The following is a 22,687-nucleotide window of genomic DNA, read 5'->3' on the forward strand; positions in this document are numbered from 1 at the left end:
TTTTATGGCACTGTAGTATTAAATGAGTTCAGCATTACATACATTAGGGTTCTCTTCTATCCTGCCTTTAGCTGGAGATCTTTATTGATAAAATAAAATAAAATGAAACTCCGTAAGCTAGTTAGCATTTCAGATCTGATTCAGGTTTACTTCAACAGGCTAACTTCTTACCAAATACCCCTAATCCGCCCTATACCCCTATATATCATTCTCCTTCCTGGGACACCATCAGGTCCCTAAATCTTTGCCTATTTGGTTTACATCTGATTAGAAGGTTCTTCTCATCCATCTATCTGATGGACTCTCCATTAATACATTAGCCCAAGTCTCTATTGCATGCTTTTTGGCAAAGCACTCTCAAAGTACTTAACAATTAAAAAAATTCTTACATTATTGTTCATTTTTGTACAATACATTTTTGTACAATATTTGATTTCTCTTCTTTTCAGTTGTAATTCCCATAAGTCTCCCATCACACCTCACCCGAGAACCATCGCAAGAGTCCTTTGTGCTCTTCCCTCCCCTGTTTCGAATGCTCCCTCTCCCACCCCTGCTCAGTCTCAGATCTATAATTTGCCTGCTAGCTTTGTCTTTTTTTTTTCCTCTGACCCTTTTCCTGGTTTCCCTATATTTCCCCTATATGTGAAACCATACAATATTTTTCTTTTTCCTCATGACTTTTTTCACTGGCCATAATCCCTTCCAGCTCCATCATATTGCTGCAAATGGCATGAGTTTATCTTTTTTGATTGTTGAGTAGTATTCCATGTATATATATGCCATATCTTTTGGACCCAATCATCCATTTTCCAGCATTTAAGTTGTTTCCATATCTTAGCTATTGTGAATAGTGCTGCGATAAACACAGGGGTAGCACTTACCAATATTTTTTTTAATTATATCTTTGTCTTTTAAACAACTTTTGAATTCCTGTGTCTTGGGGGAAAGGTCAAGAATTGTTTGTACAGTGAATGAATTAATTGAATAATTAATGAACAAATGAATGAAAGCCCCATATAAAATCTGCCCATTATTCTTCAAGATGTTAGTGGAGATGTTGGTCCCCAGGGACATCTACAGTATCCTCTTAAGAAGATCAGGGAAAATTTCTAACTGCTAAGAAACATTTGTGTTTCCAGCACAACTATTGCTTTTAGACTTATGGATTCTATAAATCTTGATTCACTGACAAATATTTATCAAACACTTATTACTTTCCTGCTCTATGGTTACCATGTCCTGGAATAGTGATAGTGAATAAAATGTGCTCTCTGACCTCAGAAAGCTTATATTTTCATGACATTGAGATGCTCCTCCTCACTTCACTTTGGTACCTGGAAGTTCAGAGGAAAATGTATATATGATCAAATGACATCCATGATCCCCCACTCCCACCCGGGCCATTTTCCTGTCCCATCTTCTCTAGTTTCCTTCTCTGTGCCTTTAATTTTTCTCTTGAACACATAACTCTATAACCTGGTACCTGTGGTTATTTTTGTATGTGTTCATTTAAGCTAATTCAAATACTTTTCTTTTTTAGTAGGATTTCCCGTTGGGGTGGGGATGGGACATCTCGTATCCCCAGGTCACCATCATCATTCAACTTGAAGAAGCCAAGTCCTAAAAAGCAGAGCAGCCCAGACCACTACAAGGACAGGTGAGGGTGACAACCTGGATGGGCAGGTCCATTTCTAATAACAGCAGCAGTAGAGTCCAGGAACTCCAAATACTTTTGAGAACAGATAAAGAGTAAACGGAAGCAGACAAGCAGAGACATGTTGTGAAACCAAGCATTAGAAGGTACACTATATCCAGCTAAAACACTGGCTAATTTATTCCATTTTGCTTTTTCATTCTAAAAGTTCCTTGAACTCTTTGCTCATTCCTGCCTATTTTCCCACTCATTCTGATTATTTCTACTGTTATAATTTTATTTGGAGAGACTTCTGACTTTCTGGAAACAACTTCCATTTTAGAGGAATTGTGGCACTTAGATAAATTGTAGAAAAGTGTTTTTAATTTTTTTATTAAAAAATGTTTGAAAGTCAAGCTTTTAAAATCTAGGGTACAATAAGATCATTGGCTTTCCAAAACAGTGTTTTTAATTTCCGCCTTGCTTTTTACAAATTAAATAAAAACCAAAGGCTGGATGTCTGTAAGCAGTGGAAAGTTTTGTCTGTTTTGTGATCCAGTGTCTTATTTAGTTAACTGTGCTTTTTTTAATCATAAATTCACTGAAACTTAGCAGCAAACTTAAGTCATATTTAATTTGTGAGTGCTAATGAGCAAAACATTCTTTTTTTCCAAGGCCATAATTTCTAATACTGATGTTGCAATTTATTCTTAATTATCTCAAAATATAATGAAATTATTTAGATATTCTCAAAACAAAATTATGGTTCAGTTTGTTTTTAAAAAAATTAAGAATGACAATGCTTAGCACCCAACAATGCTGAACAAATTTGTAAATAAATATTGAAATCAAACTCTGGCTTCTACAAATTGGTGATTTATGTTCCAGAACACTGGAATGGATTTGGGGGGAATTTGGGGGTAGATTCTATATTAAGGTCCAGAATACTTATCTGCCATTCCAATAACCAAAAGCTTTTAGCAAATTAGACCTAACTGACATGATGGGGTATATAAGCTAGTGTGAATTCTCATATATTTTATTACATAAGTATGAAAGTGTTTGATCTTATAGTTCCAGTGAGGGTGTTAGGTAATGTATGGAAAGTGCATATTATTACTTTTTCAACATCTCCAAAATTCTGGGTTTCGAAAAACATTTTATCCTGGGGGAAAACAAACAAATGACCATATTTCCACAGTCCTTTCTATACATAAAACCATATGAGTGATAACCCTAAAATCCATTGCTTCCCTGTGATCTTTGACAGATGTTTACTACCAATGAACTATTACTATTTCTCTGTGTCTCTAAGGATCTTTTTGATCATATCTGTATGTTCTTGTTTTTTATGTGTCATTCTCCCCACTGCATCCCCCATCCACCAATGTGACATCAGGAAACAGGGCCACATCCCATAATCTTTAAAGATTATTTCACAGGATTTCATATCTCATATATAGTACAGGAACAACAAATTTAATTTATGGAGGTTATAAGTGATTCTATTTTTTTGCTTACTGTGTCATCCCTAACACCTAACATAATGCTGTAGATAGGTGCTCAGTAAAATTTAGCTGATCAAATAGCAATCCTAGTGACTTAAAATGAACTGGGTTGAACACTGCCATCTGGTGGCCAAACATAAAACTTGCATTTCATGGTACACTGGTCAGGTGTTAGGATTTTATATAACACAAAGACTGTGCTACCAGGACTTACTATTTTCATAGTGTTTGACGCTGAACAGCCTTAACGAAGATGATTCCATCAAATTACCAAGGCACTGATGAAACAGCTCACATTGAACAGCACACTAGCAAGACCCATAAGATTATTCACCTCATTAATTCAGGCCATTTACACTTCATTAAATTGAGAATCCTTATACAAGTAACTCACACAAACGAAGCTATTTTACAGAAATATCCTTTGCTTTAAAAAGGCTCACTTCCTAGCTCTGTGCTCAACTCCATAAAGAATTCTATTAGTGCACTTAAAGGGCACTAACTCTTCCAAGGGACTAAAAACCTTAGAATTTGTTTATTTCAATTTCAATCAATACAAAAAAATCATTTCAGAAACAAAACTGGAGACCAAAAGAGAAATGTTTGCTATATAGAACTAGAAATCAAAATGATGTATAACTTACAGGCATCCATCTATTGCATGGCCAATATGCATTTTAGAAGATTGTAGTTTTGGGCCTCCCCTGGCGCAGGCAGTTGAGCACAGAGCTGTGAAGCTGTCCGCAGCCTCTGCAGTGCCGGTTTGATCCCCACCACCCGAGAATCCCATATGGCGTGGCAGACCTCTCCTGTCTCGCCCGCTGCTCCCCTCAGCAGTGTATTTCAGTCAGTCTGCCTGTTCTGTTCCCCGCTCTGTCTCTGGTGAATCCACTCACCCTCCTGTGCAACTGGCCTATACCCCGGTTCTTGTATGCATAAATAAATAAATCTTTAAAAAAATTGCAGTTTTGATATCATTTACTCATCCTGTTTGCTCGAAATTCTTTCTGAGGGCACATGTTATACTCCATATGCTGAAAATTCTGTGACTGAAAAGGCTCCCCTCATCTATTGGTTGTGAAAGTACTTTACATGAAACTTGGGAATAATGACCTGAGTCTTAATTTAGAGAAATATTTATTTATTCTTGGCACTGGGATATGTTGCCTTCTCCTTACATACTTTTGTCACTTTGTCCTTTTTTGTCCATAAGAAGAAGGTGGACTATTAATTTCTACTCCAGATGATTTTCCCAATGGGGGTGGGGGAGACTTGTAAGAGGCAAGACAATCCACCCACCTATTTTATCAATGAGAAGACTGAGGCAACTCTGAATCTTTCTATGGCAGGATTTCTTATTATGTGTCCCACCAAAGTCCTATGTTGAATTCCTAACCCCAACAAGAATGCCCTGGGTATGTTTGGAGATAGGGTCTACAAACTCTATAGGAGTAACTAAGATTAAGTGAAAACATAAGAGTAGGGTACTAAAGTATCACCCTAAGACCAGGAGTTAGATGCTCTATATAGATTCCATTTCAATATCAGTTGTCAAAGAATTATAATGTAAAAAACTAATATAACTTTCATTTTCATCTTGGAGGTGGATGATTAATGGTGTCTGGTAGTGCGCCGGTTGTGCTAACACATATTTAAAGAGGAGTTAAGTCAATGCCACCTCAACAAAAAAATGAGGAATTAAAAAGAGAAAATATTGTCAGTTTTACCTGGATCCAGCACATGTCTTCATTTAAAATTCCAGTATTTTGATCTTTCCTAAATAGTGTCCTAACTTCACATGAAAAGCTGCAGAATTGAATTCAAGAGAGGTTCTAATTTAGTAATCTGCACAAATAATTTGACATTTTCATCAAAATCTCAGGCTCTTCTTGATACCAGAATGAAAGTTAAATAAGTGATGAAGTAAGTCCCTGCATACAAGGTCTAATAAACCTAGTTGCTAGGTATTATGTATATACCCTGTGTCAGTCAAACGTGCTAAGTGATGTATACACATTATTAGATGCCATGTGCTGCTTTTCCCATTTATTGAAGTCACAATAGGTTATGGCTTTTTTTTTTTATTTTTATTTTTTTAAAGATTTATTTATTTATGCATACAAGAACTGGGGTACAGGCCAGAGGTGTGGGGGGGTGAGAGGTCTCACCAGAGACAGAATGGGGAGCAGAACAGGCAGACCGACTGAAACACACTGCTGAGGGGAGCAGTGGGTGAGACAGCAGAGGTCTGCTGAGCTATGTGGGTAGCTCCCTAGCCCAGGATTGAACTTGTGCTGCAGTGGCTGCAGATAACTTCATAGGTTGCATATTAACCCCTGTGCCACCAGGGAGGCCCAAGTCATGGCATTTTAGGTCCTGGATGATTGGCACCCCTGCCTACAGCTCTGGTGTCTCAGAATGTTCAGTTTACAGGCACATATACTTACCTCCTTTAAAGTTTCTCAGCTTACATGTCATCTCATCCAAGCTAATGTCCTAATGCAGCTCCCCCATCTTCTGCCTCCACGAGACTATGTTTTCTTATATCACTAGTCAGTACACTCTTGTATTCACTGAGGTATTATTCTTTAAATATTTTGTATTTATTGTTTGCTATTTACCATGTTTATTTATTGTACATCAGGAAACTCGAGACTCGGGCTGAGATATATCTTGTTCACGCTGCACAGCACCAGAGAAGTGTCCAGTAAAGCATCCTCAGACTCCTCACAGCTGTGAGGATGGTGTACATTATCTCCTCCTGTTTCTCAAGTAAGCAAACTGAAGCTTGGTGGGGCCAAATCAAACTTATTCTGGGTCAATCAACTCGTGCCCTAAATCCAGTTCCAGCTGGAACTGTTCCCAGCGCAGGTCACCCCCTCCACATTCCGAGGTACGGCTCATCACACAATTCCCTCCCGCCCTCCAATGGCAGGGACATTAGGGTCTTTAAGCAAGGAAACGGAGGGCATTATCATTACCCTCACGAAACCAGTGCATCCTTCCCGGGCCGCGGGGGGCAAGGTGCCCGCCCCTGCCTCGAGGTGCGTGCAAGCCGCGAGCTGCACCTGCAGCCTCCCGCCGCCTGGGGGCAGCCTCGCTGTGCTCCCTTGTGCGCAGGCGCACACCGCCCGCTTCCGCTAGGGGCGGGGCCGGAGCGCCGAGGCGGGTCCCGACGGCTGCTGCGGGCGTCGATGCACCCCCTGCCCACGTCTGCATGGAGCACTGGCCGGGCCACGAGCGGGCCCTGCGGTCTGCCCCGGGGCTGGCCCCGGAGACACAGAAATCGCGGCGGGAGTCGAGGACAGGAACCGAGGCGGGAGCTCCTAGTCCGCTGCAAACCCGCCGCTTCTTGTTCTGCCTTTACCTGGTGGGCTTCTTGGTGAGTGCTGGGCTGGGGGCGAAGAACCGACTGAGTCCCAGACTTGGAACCCAGTTTCGTGTTTTTTCTTGAAGTGCCCAAGGCGGATGTAACGCTCACCCAGGCAGCCTCCCAGCGACGTGCCCGTGGTGCCTCCCACCCTCGCACACCTGCTCCTGCCCCATAATCCTCGTCACTGTACACCTGCCCATGTTACCTTTTGCCCTTCGTGCTTTCACTGGCCACACTTCATGGCGCCACGCCCCTCCCTGCAGTTTGACACACGCCAGCAATTGCTTCGGGTATGACTAGTGGACAGGTACGCTCCAGGGTGACCGCCAGGTGTTAGATGATGTCGTGGGTGCCCGCTGGACCAAGAGCCTGGGCTCCAGGGCAAGCTTGGGAAAGCCCAGCTGCTCCAGTGGCTGTAGTAAGAACACACAGGCCTTTTTATGTGGCCAGATCAGGGAGATCACCCTTGCTGACCCCACTTGGACAGAATTAAGCACATTTTCATTAAAGTTACCAGTAGACTGGAACGTTTAAAAGTCAAGTCACAGTGACTCATACACATCTGCCTTTGACAAACTGTATATTGCACAAGGCAGATTTGATTTTGTTTGGAGTGTGTGTGTGTGTGTGTGTGTGTGTGTGGCCTGGTTTAATAAGGATAATTCTTTCCATTTAGAATGGAAAGCTTAGAGAGCTGAGCGTATGTTAGGGCAAGTCATTCTTCCATCCATGCATTTACCTATTATTCGTAGAATTTCTGAAAACCTCCTATATATAGGTACTGTGGAGCTACATCACTGTAATACAAAGTTCTTGCCAGAAGAATTTATAATCTTTTTAGAAAGTTTATGCTGGTAGTTCATGGAATCACTATCTACAGGAATCCTAGACTGCCTTTTTTTTTTCCCCCTCTTTCCAAGTTTAAACCTGGTTCAGTTGTCCTAGTCCTGAGCCAGTTTAGGTTAGGGCACTTGGATCAGTATCTAGTAGGATTTCCTCTTTGAGATCAAACGGAACCGGTCATATTATGTGTCATTGGAAGAATACTACCTCAGGTCCTTAAGGGACTGGGCCCTGGCAAAAAAGGAATTATGTTTTCTGCCTAGATGCAGGTTAAGACCACAACTTCTCCCCAGTCCTGTACCTCGCTAGAGTTAGGACAATGGCCATATCAATGAAGAAGGAAGCAGGTAAGCAGTTGACCTTTCCTCTCCTTAAGCAAAGTGTTCAACAGTCAAGGCAGTCATGAATGCATGTTCACCAAGTCACAGTAAGCACACCACTGTGGACACTCAGGGAGGGCAGTGATATAGAGAGGGCCTTTTCTTCTAGTTGACATTGCAGACCTCACCTCTAGGCTCAGTGTCTTTTAATTCAGTGTGGCACTCTTACTTCCTTTGCTTTCATCTTTTTCTTAGTTCAGTCTCAGGATGTAGATGCTTCTTCTGCTTTCCAGTCCAGTCACAAGTATTCAAAACCAGTTGAGTGGGACGGGTTTTCAAATTTGAAAGGGGAGGTAGCTGTCATCCCCTTTCTGGTTGGACATGGAGACCCTAAGCTGTTGCTGCCTTATCCCAGGTAGTACTACTGTGTGGTTCTGCCAAATGAAAAGCATTTGCATTCTCATCTGGAAAATCCAGAATATGGTTCATAGAGTTTGGAAACCACGATGACCTAGAATTCAAAATAGTCTTAGCTTAAAATAAAACAAATTCACAGATCATTCATTATAGTCAGACTTGCAATACAAATCTGAATATTCAGAGCGTTTCACATATTTTCTTTGTGCTATACACATAGTGAATCTTGTGTGGCTGTCATAAAATTTTAATAAGATATTCAGGGAAAGCATTAGGTCGCTAATATCTTCAGAGGGAAATAAAAGATTTTTCATAAGTTAAGAGTAGGAATTTTTTTAATGGAAAATGTGAACAATTATATATAGCTTTGGGTATCCTTGAAGGATCTGTTGACTGTTAGATAACAATCTAGGAAATATTACACATAATTCAGTTATGATTTTTAATATATTTAGAGATGTAAAGACCCTAAGACTTTTGGGAAAATGGTTTGTAATTGAGAGGAAGGGAACAAGATTAAAAAAATCTTTTAACAAAATATTCTGTTTTTAATTCTTATTTGTGCTTCCAGGTTTTAATTTGTTTAGAAATGAAGATTAAAATGATTAAGATGACCCTTAGGCCCTTTTTGGCTTACATGCTAAGATTTGCTAGGATCTAGGATTTTAGTCCTTTCTTTCCTCCTGGTGAGATTTGAATTCCATTTCTTCAGCTTTAGTCAATTGATAATTTTTTTCAATAATTCACAAATCAAGAAATATTTGCATTCATTTCCTGAAAAGGGTCCTAAACTTTGGAATGTAGCTATTCCTTGGAAGGTTGACATCTCTCTGGTCTGATTTCCTTATACATGGTTACTAGCACATGACAAGTTGCCAAATTTTAAATGCATTCAAAAGGGTGGTTTTGAGGGAACTGTGACTCCACAAGAGAGCAGTTGCCTTTTATAGTAAAGGAGAAGACCTTTTTTAGAGCAGAACTTCCTGAGGGGAAAAGCTAGCAGTGAGACTCCCTTATATCTCAGCCTATCTACTTAAATATTTGGTTTCTTGCCTTTGTTTAGAATAAACATTTGAATAAAAAGTGACAAGTGGCACTGGAAAATTTTTGAAAAACAATTTTGTTGGAAAATTTCCTTTTCTGAAAGATCCAGAAAATACAATAGGTAGCTGATATATTTTGAGTCTTTTAAATGGTATCAAATATCAGTTAGGCTGAATGAACAAAGCAGGTAGGAATGCCCAAAAGAAACTGCTCCTACCCAAAAGAAATTTTAAGTTATCTTAAAATTTAAATTATGTTTCTGGTAGCATAAATTTGAGCTATTTAAGATTATTTGATATTAAATATAAGGCCATCACTCAGCATTGCTCTTTTTTTTCTCTCCTTCTTGCTTTGCTGAGACTTTCATTTCAAGTATTATCTCATAGACTGTAAATCACAGATCATTCACTTTCTTGGGAAGGAAATTCATATTATTAAACAAGTACTTCTTTGCCAAGAAGTATGCATTACTCACCTCTCCTACTTCATTACCCATACAGATGTTTTTGTTTTTTTATTTAAAGAACTTTTGCAGCACATCCTTCCTTGAATATTAAGAATCACTACAAAAAAACTAAACTCAGGTGAGGGTGGCCCAGATACTTACAGGCAGCAGCTGTATACAGTGTATTTGGACTTGTTGGTAACTTTAACCTGATGTGTACAACATACTATAGAATACAATTATGGTTTCTTGTTTGCTCAAAGTTTTTGATGTTGGTGTTATTTTTTAAAAGTATGTTAATATCACCACTTGAAAAGCAACTAGGCTTCAGTTTCTAAATTGATTTAATCAGTGTTTTGCTTTTTAGGATTTGTTTGGTGTAAGCATGGTTGTCCCTTTATTGAGCCTTCATGTCAAATCTCTTGGAGCAAGTCCAACACTTGCTGGAATAGTAGGTGAGTGGTTAATACTGTGCATTTTCCATGCACTGAATTTTAAATCCCCTGAATTAAGTACCTAAGAACAAATCAGTATTGGGCCTAAAGAGGTAGAAATAGCAGGATTTAGAGCAGTCCTAACTAATGAGAAATTGTTAAGACTAAGCCTTGATCATTCACAAAAGCAAATATTCTTGGACCATTTTGTGCATAATATTTGGTAAGTCCTGGCCCATGCCATGATTTGTATTTTCTTTGAAAAGTGTGCTTGAAACTATCCTGGACCCTCAGGAGCTTGAAGGTTCTTATGAAGAGCAGAGGGGACATGTTATAGGATGTTATAAAGCTGAAAGCTCTCCATAAACCTTTCTTAGTTCTTTATAAAATTAAATTTTGTAAAACTGAAGTGTTGAGATATGAGATAATATTAAAATTTTAAGACTCTATAGAATTTTTCCAAGATTCAAATGTTTACTCCCCTGAGTTCTCTCTGTGCAGTCTCCTCAATAGGAGCTACACACTCTTCACAGACTGAAGTACTTACATTCTCCTAACTGAAAAAAAAAATGTGGGGTAGGGCCTCTCCCCTGGTGGCACTGCGGTTGAGGACTGGCCTGCAAAGCTGCCTGCAGCCTCTGCAGCGCCGGTTAGAGCCCGGCCGCGGGGTTAGGGTCCCACGTGGCGCACAGACCTCTCCTGATGCCTGCTGCTGCTCCCCTCAGCAGTGTTCTTTGGTCCTTCTGCCTGTTCTGCTCCCCGCTCTGTCTCTGGTAAATTCTCTCACCCTCCCACTCCTCTGACTGTACCCAGTGCTTGTATAAATAAATAAGTAAATATAAAAAAAAAGAAAAAGATTTATTAAAAAAAAATTTAAAAATGTGGGGTAATCTTAAAAATTGTCTTTTTTCTCTAATGTGTTTCATTAATTTCTATGTAATTGTTAACACCTTAATCCATTCAGGCGATGGGTCTTGCTTATTTTATTGATGTTATTGATTTTTTTTTTTGCAGGCTCCTCCTATGGCATTTTGCAACTCTTTTCTAGCACGATGGTGGTAAGTTATCTTTTATCCAGCAGCATGTCTTAAAAGCATAGTTAATCGCCTCTGGCAGCCATTCATTGCTGCAGTAAAATTGGAGGCTTGATGGTTACAAGGAAAGAAGATGTGCAGATGATTAGGAAATACAGTATAGTTAGGTCAAGAAGGATCCTTCAATCATGGCTCTTTATTTGACACCTGAGAAGACAAGGGCCTAATGGACTCAGATGACTTATTCTGAAAGAACCACATGGAGTCAGAATGAGAATCTACTTGATGACTTATATCATGTTCTTCCCATGACGCCCTGATACCTTTTGACTAGGAGAAATGATTGGCAACAGAAGTTATTACCAGTTTTGTTTGATTCAATTAATTGACAATAATCAAATATCCATTCAGCCCCCTAAGATTCTATTTGAAATTGTGTGTTTCAACCTTATTAATCATACAACTTAAGGTATAGACAGAAGGAACTGTGTGGAATGATAGGCTGTATATCGAGATTGGGATAGGAAGACCCAGAGCTGAGCTTGTCACTCCATTTCTGACTCCTCAATTTGAAATTCAGAATACTTAACTGACCTGCCCTTCTTGCTCCTCTGTGCACACAACAGTGGTCACTGTGGCCTTGAGACCTGTGCCCTGTGGCTGTTTAGGCAGTTCAAACAGAACAGTGTAATCCCAAAGATTATCAGCCATGACCTTGATCTCAATAGCGGCTGGTCTCACATTTCTCAAATTGTACTATACATTTCAGATAGTCACTTGCTTGTAAAATAAATTGTAAAACATAAAATTTGTTCAGATTCCATAATGAATTATTAGGTAACTAAAACTATTTCTTGATTGATCTTAAAATCTTTTATATATCAAATTGTGATAACAATAATAGTTTTATTCTCTTTTTAGCCTTTACAATAACTCAGCAAAATAGTTTGGAATCTCCCTTTCATGTAAAATGAGGAAATTAAGACATAGAGTCTAAATATTTTGATGAAGTCACTTAATCTCAGTATCTACTCTGAGCCCATATTATTTCTTATGCAAAAATTATCTGTCATTGCTTTAGTGACCAAAGAAGTAAATAAATGCTGAATATCAGATGGTATAGGAGTAATTAGAATGAAGGTCATCATAGGGACTATCTTAAATTTTCTGTCTGTAAAGACAGCTAAATGTATATTACCCTTCTACTTGTGGAAAGATCAAAGAAAATAATTTATTTTGATAAATGGTATTACAGAATTGAGCACCTAAGGATCATAAACCAAATTCCCTGAAGTTTTCCACTAGGCCCCAATTGGGGACATTTCTGTGGTGCTGGTAGTGGTGGTGGCTCTACAGTGAATCAAAGGATTTCTGTATTTCTTGCTTTCTCAGGGCTGCTGGAGTGATGTGGTGGGAAGACGATCTTCCTTGCTAGTGTGCATTCTCTTCAGCGCCCTAGGTTACCTTATTCTTGGAGCATCAACCAATGTGTTTCTGTTCACCCTGGCTAGAGTCCCTGTGGGTGAGTTGCCTGTGTGTGTGTGTGTTTTCATTCAAAACAAATCAATTACATGTACATACATGTACATAGTGCTGCCCTAATGGCCTCTGTGATAAAGCATGCTAATCTGCAGCAGGACCTTCGCCTACTGTCCACCTGTCAGCTTCAGTCAGTGAGAATTTGTTCAGTGCCTTTGACAGCTCTATGTTTACTTTTCTCTCCCTGTCAAAGCCCATAGTTTTGAAATGGGGCTTGTTTTAAACTAATACCCAAAGGAATAGAGCATAAAATACGTCATTTTAACATATAGTTTATCAGCTTACTTAGGATTTCTGCACCATTTCTGTGATATGTATACTTACTTTGAAAGTCTTTGGATTTCACACTCCAAAATTCATGCCATGACATTTTGTTGACTTTAGAAAATGCTTTATGAAAGTCTTTACTTTAAATGTGATCAGCCACCCTCACAAGCCCAACTACCACTTACAAAAATCAACTGATAGCTGTTGCATGTGCATTGAAGCTATTGTATATTCTTGGTTTGGATAGCGGTGTCTCTTCTTACAACATAAAATGCTCCTCCATTTGGTGAGAAGGCTACTCATGAGTCTGGAGAAACAGATAAGATGAATAGAACTTACATTCTTTTACAAAATGGGTAGAGATTTATGGGGAGGATTAAATGCTTTTGTTTAATATGCAGTGAGCCTGGTTTGAACAGTGATAGTTCTGTGATGTGGACACCATACTCTTTGCCATCAGGGAAAGCTATACAGAAAAATGCTCTCATGTCCATAGAACCTCTGCAGTGTTTGATGGTCCATGAGCATGAGGGAGCCCTGGAGGGTTTTGCTGGGATTCTGCTGCCCAAGCTCAGTTGTAAGTTTAGTTCTTTGTGTCGAAAAAGTGAGCCTGAGGTTAAAATGCCAGAGCTGGACACCTTGTGTTCTCTTCTTTCCTCTGTCCACTGCTCACCTCTGAAAGGCAGGAGAAGGCTTGTCTGGGTTGCTCACAGATATTCTTACCATAGTCCTCTTCCCTCAGGTGTGGAAGGTGAACTGGCATCCATATTATTCAGAACTTATCATGGAATTCCTACAAGGCCTAGAGGTCAGCTTCTAGCCTAATCCTTTCTCACATTTAAGGAAATAGATGGAGAGAATCATTCTATCTAATACCAACAAGGATCTGTGTGTTTCTTTCTCAAAGATCTGGTTGCTGGTTATCAGAAAAAGGCCCACTCAAGTTTTGAGACAAAACAGGAACCAGAACCCAGGACTAATTAGTGTGTTTAAGTATGGTGATGCACGGAGCAGTGCTTCCTCACAGGAGACCACCAGCAGCCAGCCGTGTGTCACGTCACACATAGAAGCAACTTGTGCAGGCCCACAGCAGCATTTATTGAGTTCCCACTATGTATGTATTGATCAAAATCATAGGACACATATTTCACCAGAGTCCATTAGCGTATTTATGAGTGTGTTTACTCATATGGGTATATGAGTGCATATAAGTCAAATATGTAAGCAAAGTATGAGGGATATAAAGCTGTTAAATGCACTTTAATCTCATTAAGTAAGATAACAGCTCTCAGTTTGTTTAATCAATACATTCACAAGCTGCTTACTAGTAGAAAATCTGCTGGAATTATGGGAATTGGTTAGATGGATATGTCATCATATACATACACACACACACTCACACACACACACAGGCTTTTTGAGAACAGGGATCCCTCCCCCGCCCCCCCCCCCCCGTTTCTTGCATTATTCTCAGGATCAGGTGAAGGACAGTGCCAGACTTAGAGTAGGGATACAGTCAATGTTTGTTCACTGAGTGAATGACTACAGAATGCTAGCTCTTATATAGGAGCCACTATGAATTACAGTTGGCTAACAGAGGCCTGGATACACTGGGACATCAGGAGAGGTGGTGGACAAACAGGGCTCAACCTCTTGGTTGACAAAGGGAAGATAACCAACTAAATGTGCAGACAGGCTAGGGATGGAACCTACAGGCTCTAGACATTCAGAGAAAGTAGAGATCAGAAACATTTAAAGGGTAGGATTACAAGCAAGACACTTTTGACTCGGAAAACATGACAGAACATGTTTCTTGTTCCCTTGCAGGTATTTTTAAACACACACTCTCCATTTCAAGGGCTCTGCTTTCTGATCTGGTTGCAGAGAAGGAACGACCACTGGTAATTGGACATTTTAATACAGCATCCAGTGTGGGCTTCATCTTAGGCCCCATGGTTGGAGGGTATCTTACTGAACTAGATGGTGGATTCTATCTAACAGCCTTCATCTGCTTTTCTGTCTTCATTCTCAATGCTGGTAAGTTGACATTTAATTGTGAGAAGATTGATTTATGCATTCATTCTGACCAGTTTACCTACTCTTATCTCCTTACAACTTGTTTTTCTTAGAATAGGCAGACTCATTATTTATAAATGAATGTTGGACCATGTCTTCCCCTGCCGCAGACCTCATGTGGCTTCCCACCAGGCTAACGAACATGTTTCTCACACAGCCCCACATGGGCGACTGGCCCTGGCCTCTCTGCCTCCCTCCATGTGACTTCAGTTGCACTAGCTTCCCAGTTGACGTCTTGCATTCTAGGCTTATTCCACAGGAGAGCACTGTAACTTCCTGTTACTTCTCCCCTTATCTCTACTACTCTTTCTTCTGATTCAAGTCTCAAACATTTGCTTCTTTAAAGAGGTCTTCCTTGATCATTATGTCTAAAATAATCCAGTTTTCTTCATAGCTCTTCCAAATCTGTCTCTTCCCAACCAAACGTACTTTCTGACAAGTCCTTGGTGTCAGGTTTTTCCTACTCCCCCCTCAGCCAAGAAAACTTTAGAAGAGGAGTAGAAGAGTGATAGTAGCCTGGGGAGCATCCTGTTAACTGTATTGAGGGCAGGATTTTTATGCCATGTCTTATTAATATAATCTTAGTGTTTAGTACAGGATTTAGCATTCTGAAAGTGCTCTGTAAATAATCAGTGTGTGGGTGCATGAGGATAGACGGGTGAATGGATGAATGGATGGATGGTAGATAGGCAGAGAATCAGAAAGTTAATGAAGGGAAGAATTTAAACATAAAACATAAGAATTTAGATGTAAAGGGATTTAGGAAAACATCATTGGCTCTTGAGCTAAGGGGAAAATAGCAAATGTTTTGTAGGTATAGATGCTTTTTTTCTAAAATGTGAATAGCAGAACCCTGCTATCAAAGTGGAGTAGAAGTAGCTGTGGGAACAGTTAGAAATTGGATTAAAAAATATAAATTAGTAAATTTACTAATACAGAAATACAGAATAGTAATCTAATACAAATAATTGTTTCTCCCCTGTGGAACACTGTGTGAATGGTGTGCATTCAGCCTACTGAAACAGGATCCTGTGCCGTTTTAACAGGTCTGGTTTGGCTATTTCCATGGAATGAAGTAAAACTAGACAGCACAAAGAATGGCCTGTGGTTAAGGAAGCATGGTGGGGGGTTAGGAAATAGAGACCATCAAATGCTGGGAGCACATACCACTCATGAGACCACGGCGAGTGAGAAGAAAGCTCGGCTGCCCTGGATGGAAGTGGTGTCCACACTACAGAATATGAAGAGCCTGATATTTTCTGAGATGTGGGACATATTTCTAGTGCGCCTGCTGATGGCTGTGGCGGTCATGCTTTACCATAGTAATTTTGTCTTGGCCCTTGAGGAACGCTTTGGGGTGAGGCCCAAGACCACAGGCTACCTCATCAGCTACAGCAGCGCAATAGGGGCCCTTGCGGGCTTTGCCCTGGGGCCCCTTATGCGGCTGTACAAGCATGACTCGCACACCATCCTGCTACACTCCAACATGCTCACCTTCCTGCTGCTGCTGCTCTACTCCACGGCACACACCACCAGCATGGTCATCTTCTCCTCAACCCTCCTTTCCTTCTCCACTGCCGTTGGCAGGACGTGCATTACAGACCTCCAGCTGACTGTCGGGGGCATCCAGGCCAGCGGCACCCTCATCGGTGTGGGGCAGTCAGTGACAGCGATGGGCCGGATCATTGCCCCCCTCCTCTCAGGAGTTGCCCAGGAGGTTAGCCCTTGTGGCCCCCCCAGTCTGGGAGCAGCATTAGCCCTAGTGGCTATTTTTATAATGTTACTAAACAAACCTCTATACAGTGGTGATACAAGTGATAAATTGAAAAGTGAATAGAACTGATTTGGACTACATGAGAAAACAAAATTCAAAGTGTATGAATGAGGGACAGAGGCATGAGTAGAAAAGGGCTTTGGAAGGGGTCATGGTGTAAGTGAAACAACTACATCCGAGGGACTGTTTTGGTGGCATCCAAGTCAGACCCGGATGGAGGAAGGTTAAAATCAGGGCAAAGCTTTTCCAAATTGAAAGATATTAAATATTTACCTAAGTCTGTTCTGGGCCAGTGTAGTTAAAATTTTCAAGAGTGTTAATGCTCCCCACTACAGAATAAGGAAATAATGGTGGGACAACAGAACATAATATGTGCAAGCAGGGAAGAGACCGCAAGGATTTCCCTACTAAATGAAAAGAGAGGCCCAGATTTCATGTTAGATTCCATAAGCTAAGAAGGAGATTTTCTGCTATCAAAATCTTAGAGTTGGAGAAGCTGCTTTATTACAACAGGAAAGTCCTAACAAGGTTAGCAATACTTGTTCTGGCTGGGGAACTAGTTAAAACTCAGAGACTAATTCATGGGCCTGGGTGAGGCCCAGAAACTTCCTATGTTTAGTAAGCACAACTTGCAATTTCTTATTAGAAAAATAATTATTTTGAGATATACTGCTCTTGATTAAAATAAAAGCCAGAAACTTGGTTGTTTTTGTTAATAGCTAGCTGTTAGAATTGTATAATCAGTGTTAATTGTATAATTCCAGTGTGTGCAATCATAGGAGAAAGCATTTTGTGGGGTCTGTTCCATGTCCATTGCCTCTGAAACCCCACACTCCACAGACAGCTGAGCTTGTGTTTCCGACAAATCTACCTGATGTCAGGCATGCAGATCTGCTTCTAGAGGCCAGCACTCTACCAGTCTGGTGATAGAAGCCAAAGCACAGAAATGCTTTGAAGAGGAATGATTTATGTAGAGTAAGAGAGTCAGGTATCATGCCACGTTGGAGGAACTTAATTCTTCAGCATCTTGTATTGAAAATAATTTCCTTCATTTCATTTTACTACCACACCTGAAGACAGAGCACTGTAGTGATCTACAGGGAAATATTAATATGCCTTTTGTGAGGCCTAGAGTGAATCACCCTTCCAAACACATTGCCCAAGGGACCAGCTGAGAGACCCAGAGTGAGCTGAGTACAAACTCACAGGGAGCTGCTTGCAAGGCACTTGCTGACTGTATGGATGATGTTAATTTCAATAAAAATTGTTTAGGAACTTCCTTTCTCCCTCACACAGCCAGCAAAGTCCTCTAAATTAGTCCACTAGGATATTATTCCTGTTTTCAACCCAATCCATTGATAATTCCAAATAATATATTAATGCAGTGATTTGCTTTAACTTTAATATTTATTATGTGTAAAGCAGAAAACATATTCTTGTAGTTTTAGAAGTTGTGTGAGGTAAGCTCAAATGTTTATGATAAAGAACAAATTGGAAGTTTAAAGTTTATCCTTTTTCCTGTCCAGCTATAAGAAAAATATTAACTTTCTATTGTGTTGTAATTGTGAACTTTTATTCAAGTGCCAAGTGCTACTAATGAGAATGAAATACAATATAAAATTCAGAAGCATGCTAAATTGTGGATATCCAACTCAATAGACAAGAAATAGGGGTTTATGTAATGAAGTAGAATTTCAGAAAAATTTCTCCAAAGATAAGCTTTTTTTACTCTCAGAGAATAGGCTTGTTTCCTAGGAGCTTTTAAATATAGCCATGTTTTAATTTTTAAAATCAAAGCACTATTTTCAGTGTTAAAATAAGCCTATAAATTTAATGAGTTTATAATTAATCAGACACATGGAAATCTGAAAACCAAAGATTGATCTTAGAGAGAGTAGAGAAATATTTTAATACTATCCATTAGTGATTTCAGCATTTTATGCACATGATTCCTTTTTAGCTGACACTTTCTTATAGTTCCTCTTAAACAGTCTGATGCTGCTCAGCCTGGCTGAGGACCCATAGTATCAGCATCCCCTGTAGACATGCAAGCGCTTGCCCCCCCTCAGACTTATGGGGACCATTTTCACAGCTACCTAGCTACTTTGTATATCCAGTAAAGTTTAAAAATCACTGGTCTATTTGTGCAGTTTATGGAATATGATCTCAGGGAAATTAAATCTGCTTAATTAAAGTTGTAGTATTGTTGTTTTTTTTTTTTTTCTTAATGCTCTTGAGTAACTTCTGTAATAATCCTTTCCATGGCACTATGTTGAACCACGTGAAATTGCCATTTTTTTTTTTAAAGATTTATTTATTTATCCATACAAGCACTGGGTGCAGTCAGAAGCGCGGGAGAGTGAGAGAATTCACCAGAGCCAGAGCGGGGAGCAGAGCAGGCAGAAGGACTGAGGTACACTGCTGAGGGGAGCAGCGGGCGGCAGGAGAGGTCTACGCGCCATGTGGACCCTCGCCCAGAGGCTGGGGATCAAACCCAGTGCTCAACCGCTGCGCCACCAGGGAGGCCCTGAAATTGCTATTTTAATAAATTAAAATTAGTTACAGTTTCATATGGTTCAACTTAATATTACATTGAATTGTTGAAAGGCACTGAACTTGCCTGAGAAATTTATAAAAGAAATGGCACCTTTTCAACATTATGCCCGTCAAAGCTGGCAGTGAAAAACCTGAGGACTTGGGGATTCTAGAAGTCTTAACCTTCCCACAGAAGTTAAGTGTAACATCTCTCTGGTGAATCCTCTTACCCCTCGCACCTCTGGCCTACACCCCAGTTGTTCTAGACAAGTAAAAAAAATAAAAAAACTACACCACAGGTTGGTAAATGAGACCCTTTTCCAAAGCATGTGCTGTGAAGGAGAAAAAGTTCTAATACCTAATAAGAGTCGCAGTGTACAACATGGGGTAGATGATCTTCCTTCAGGCTTTTCAAAGATTATTCCATTTTGAATACTTGGAATTTGCGTTCTTATGAAAACTACTATTTTTTGTGTGCTAGCTTACCTACCTGACCTATCCTGAGTTTTTGAAAGAAATAGAAGTCACATGAACATTTAAAATGAACCTAATGTAATGTGTTCAGCTGCTGATGGGGGTCCTTGCCCTTGGGGTTCTCATGCATGCAGATTGGGGTGCCTTCTTCACTTGTCTTGTTCTATTGAGGCACAGGTTTGGGTAGCATGAGGCCTGACTTCCGGCAGTGTCGCACGGTTATGTCACTGCAAAAAAATGAATGTTTTCTCTCACCTTAAAGTCACTGTCACTGTGCCTTCTCTTTGGATTAATGAGCACACTAAGTATTCCAAGATGGATCTGCCAAACAAATAAATTTTTATGTAAAGGTATAAAGACTTAAGCAAGATACGCAACCTAACAAGATAATTGTGGTAGCAAATATGTTAAGGATTCTGATCAGGTGCCAAAATGTGGGTTCTTAGTGGAAACCTAAAGCTTTCTGGGTTGTTGCACAGCTCTGCATATATTGAAAACTCACTTGTCTAAGACAATGATTGGTATTTGCCTAATTTTTTGTTTGGTTTTACTTTAGAAGGCAGCACTTAATATTTCTGAGCACATGTTATCTTTGAGACCTTTACCAGTATCTGTTTACACATAAATGTTACTGGGCCAAGTATAATCTTTATTCCTCTTATCAGGTGCTCTAACACAGATAGTGTTAGGCTAGTTTGAGATATTATATGAATTTGGAACTTATTAATAGAATTGACATTTTCAGTTCTTTCATGATTCTAGCTATGATGATCCCATTTAGCATAAAATAGAATGGTTTTGATATGTAAATTAAAAAAAACAAATTTGGGATCAACCTGGTTTCATGTAATGTCTTAATTTCTACACAAACGATCAAATACTCCAATGTGATTCAATTGTCTAAACTTTTTTATGGCAATTCACAGAAACCAGGAAAATTTCTCCACTGTTCGTGTACTTACATAAAACTTCTGTTTGGTAAGAATTACCAATACTGGAGGCAGAGGATTTCACTTAATGAGAAATTTAGCTATCACTGTACTTATGACTCAAGAGGGTCCAAAAATAGAAAAATGAGAAAAAATTGCATAGTTTCTTCAAGGATTTTTTCATAGTAATGAAAAGCATAAAAATCACTGTGCATTTTTCTTCCGGGGCTTTCATGGAGGGAAGACACCACACAGGCAAAAACAGATATAACTTAGGTTAGATGGGGGTTCCTTGAGCAGCAGCCTGTCTCAGCAGCTCCAGGTGCCTCCCCAGCAGGACTCGCCATTTCTGCTCCCACATGAAGCTATGCGGATTCCCAGCCTCAGGTGCCCAAGAAGTTGACCAGGGCCGGTGGTTGCCTCCCAAGACCTTGGCCTTGGATGAATACAGGACACTGTGTCCCCTCCTGAACAGGCACTCTCCTCACCGATGCATGGTCAGCCAGCACCTGAGTCCAGGGCTGTGACCATGGCTCCACTGAGAGTCAAAGGGTCACCATAACCACTCCCACAGCCCTTCCTCTTCACTGCAGCTCTAATACGTGGTCAGGTGACTTCTCCACGTGGCATTCCTGTGCTCTTGACTCCACACTACCATCCAGACCCTCACTTATTTGATGCCACCCAGGCACACTCTCAGGCCTTTGCTCTTGCTGTTCCCCCCAACCTGGACATGGTTTTCTCCCAGATGTGCTGGCCCCACTTACTCCAAATATTAGGCTGGGCTTAAGTGTTCCTTTTGGAGAGGTCCTTTGCCTTGGTGGTCATGGTCCTCCTACTCTTGATGACAGTAACATAACCTAAGCTGGTGGTAATGCCATTTACTTATATTTCAACTCATGTCTTAAACCCTCCCACCACCTCTCCAATGAAAAGCTGCTCAAGGCTGGAGTGTCTGTTATATCCCATGAGGGGGCTGGTAAGCATTGGTTGTTAGGGTAAATGGACTTGTACACAGTAGGGTCTCTGAAAGCTGGGGCCACACTTGGCACCATGTATTGTGCCCTGTTTCCCCACCAAAGCCTGTGGCCATCCCTCCCTGTCATTAGACAGTTTTCTAGAATATGTTAATGGCAGGAGCAGGCAATCTAATAAGACTGAGGAAAAACCAGGCTGGTGTTAGGCTTGGTCCTACATGCTTGTCACCTACTATTTGAAGCCCCATTTTATGTACTTCAAAATGGGAACAGAAAGCAGAAATAATTTTCCAAGGGCCCCACAGCTTCCTGGTACTAAAACCTGTACTGGGAATAACTAAATTACTCTGATCAGGCTAAGAGGAAATGGAAAGAGAGAGGCTATCATTGTCTTCCTGCATTGTGGGGCTCTTGCACCTCATCGAGCAATCTCAACCTCAAAAGTCTCACTCCTCAGTTTCCCCATCCTGGGAAGAGGCTCCGCTGTATTCCAGTGTCAGAAATTGGTCCCCGGGGCTGTGCTACCTGCCCAAGGGAAGGAGCTAGTCCTCCATGAGCTTAAGAGGGATACTAGATGGCAGGAGGAGGCTCCAAGTCAGGCCAAGACACTTGTCTTGTCACGGACACTTCATGTTCAAACCCAGGGCCCGTGGTCCCTGTAGATAAAGGCCAGGGCCCACATCTGTCCCCTCCTTGATGACACTGCCAGGATTTTGAGCCATTAATTGACCTCATCCAGGGTTCTCCAACTATGAGACCAGGTTGTGCCTGAAACCTTGCTCAGGCCCAGCTGCTGCCCACAGGGCCTAGAGGAGGAAGCCCAGTGTCCCAGTCCCTTCCTCTTGCTAAGGGTCAAGGTTCACATTGTTTGCCCCCAACATTGCCCTTGGACCTGACCTCATTTTAGTCATGACCACATGCTGCTGTCCCTGCCCTTTTCTGGACAACCTGGCCACTTGGGCACACTCCCAGGAAAGGGACTGTCACCTCAAGGTCTCCAGATTATCCAGGGATATAAAGGGGGAGCCCCAGGCAGGCTCCCTACACCTCCCTGACTGCAGCACC

At 40.7% G+C, this 22,687-nt stretch overlaps 1 protein-coding gene across 1 annotated transcript; it reads left to right on the top strand.

The window, feature by feature from the left end:
* Positions 1-6,487: 6,487 nt before the first annotated feature.
* Positions 6,488-16,770, top strand: MFSD9 (major facilitator superfamily domain containing 9; the record flags this gene model as incomplete). The annotated part of the gene is made up of 6 exons (XM_084235440.1): positions 6,488-6,523; positions 9,951-10,038; positions 11,032-11,075; positions 12,444-12,573; positions 14,685-14,894; positions 15,980-16,770. Exons 2-6 carry the CDS (start codon positions 9,969-9,971, stop codon positions 16,768-16,770), a joined length of 1,245 nt encoding a protein of 414 aa, XP_084091566.1. The 5' UTR covers positions 6,488-6,523; positions 9,951-9,968.
* Between the last annotated feature and the right edge of the window lie 5,917 nt (positions 16,771-22,687).

The sequence above is a fragment of the Talpa europaea genome, assembly GCF_964194135.1.
Source record: "Talpa europaea genome assembly, chromosome: 6".
NCBI lineage: Eukaryota > Metazoa > Chordata > Mammalia > Eulipotyphla > Talpidae > Talpa > Talpa europaea.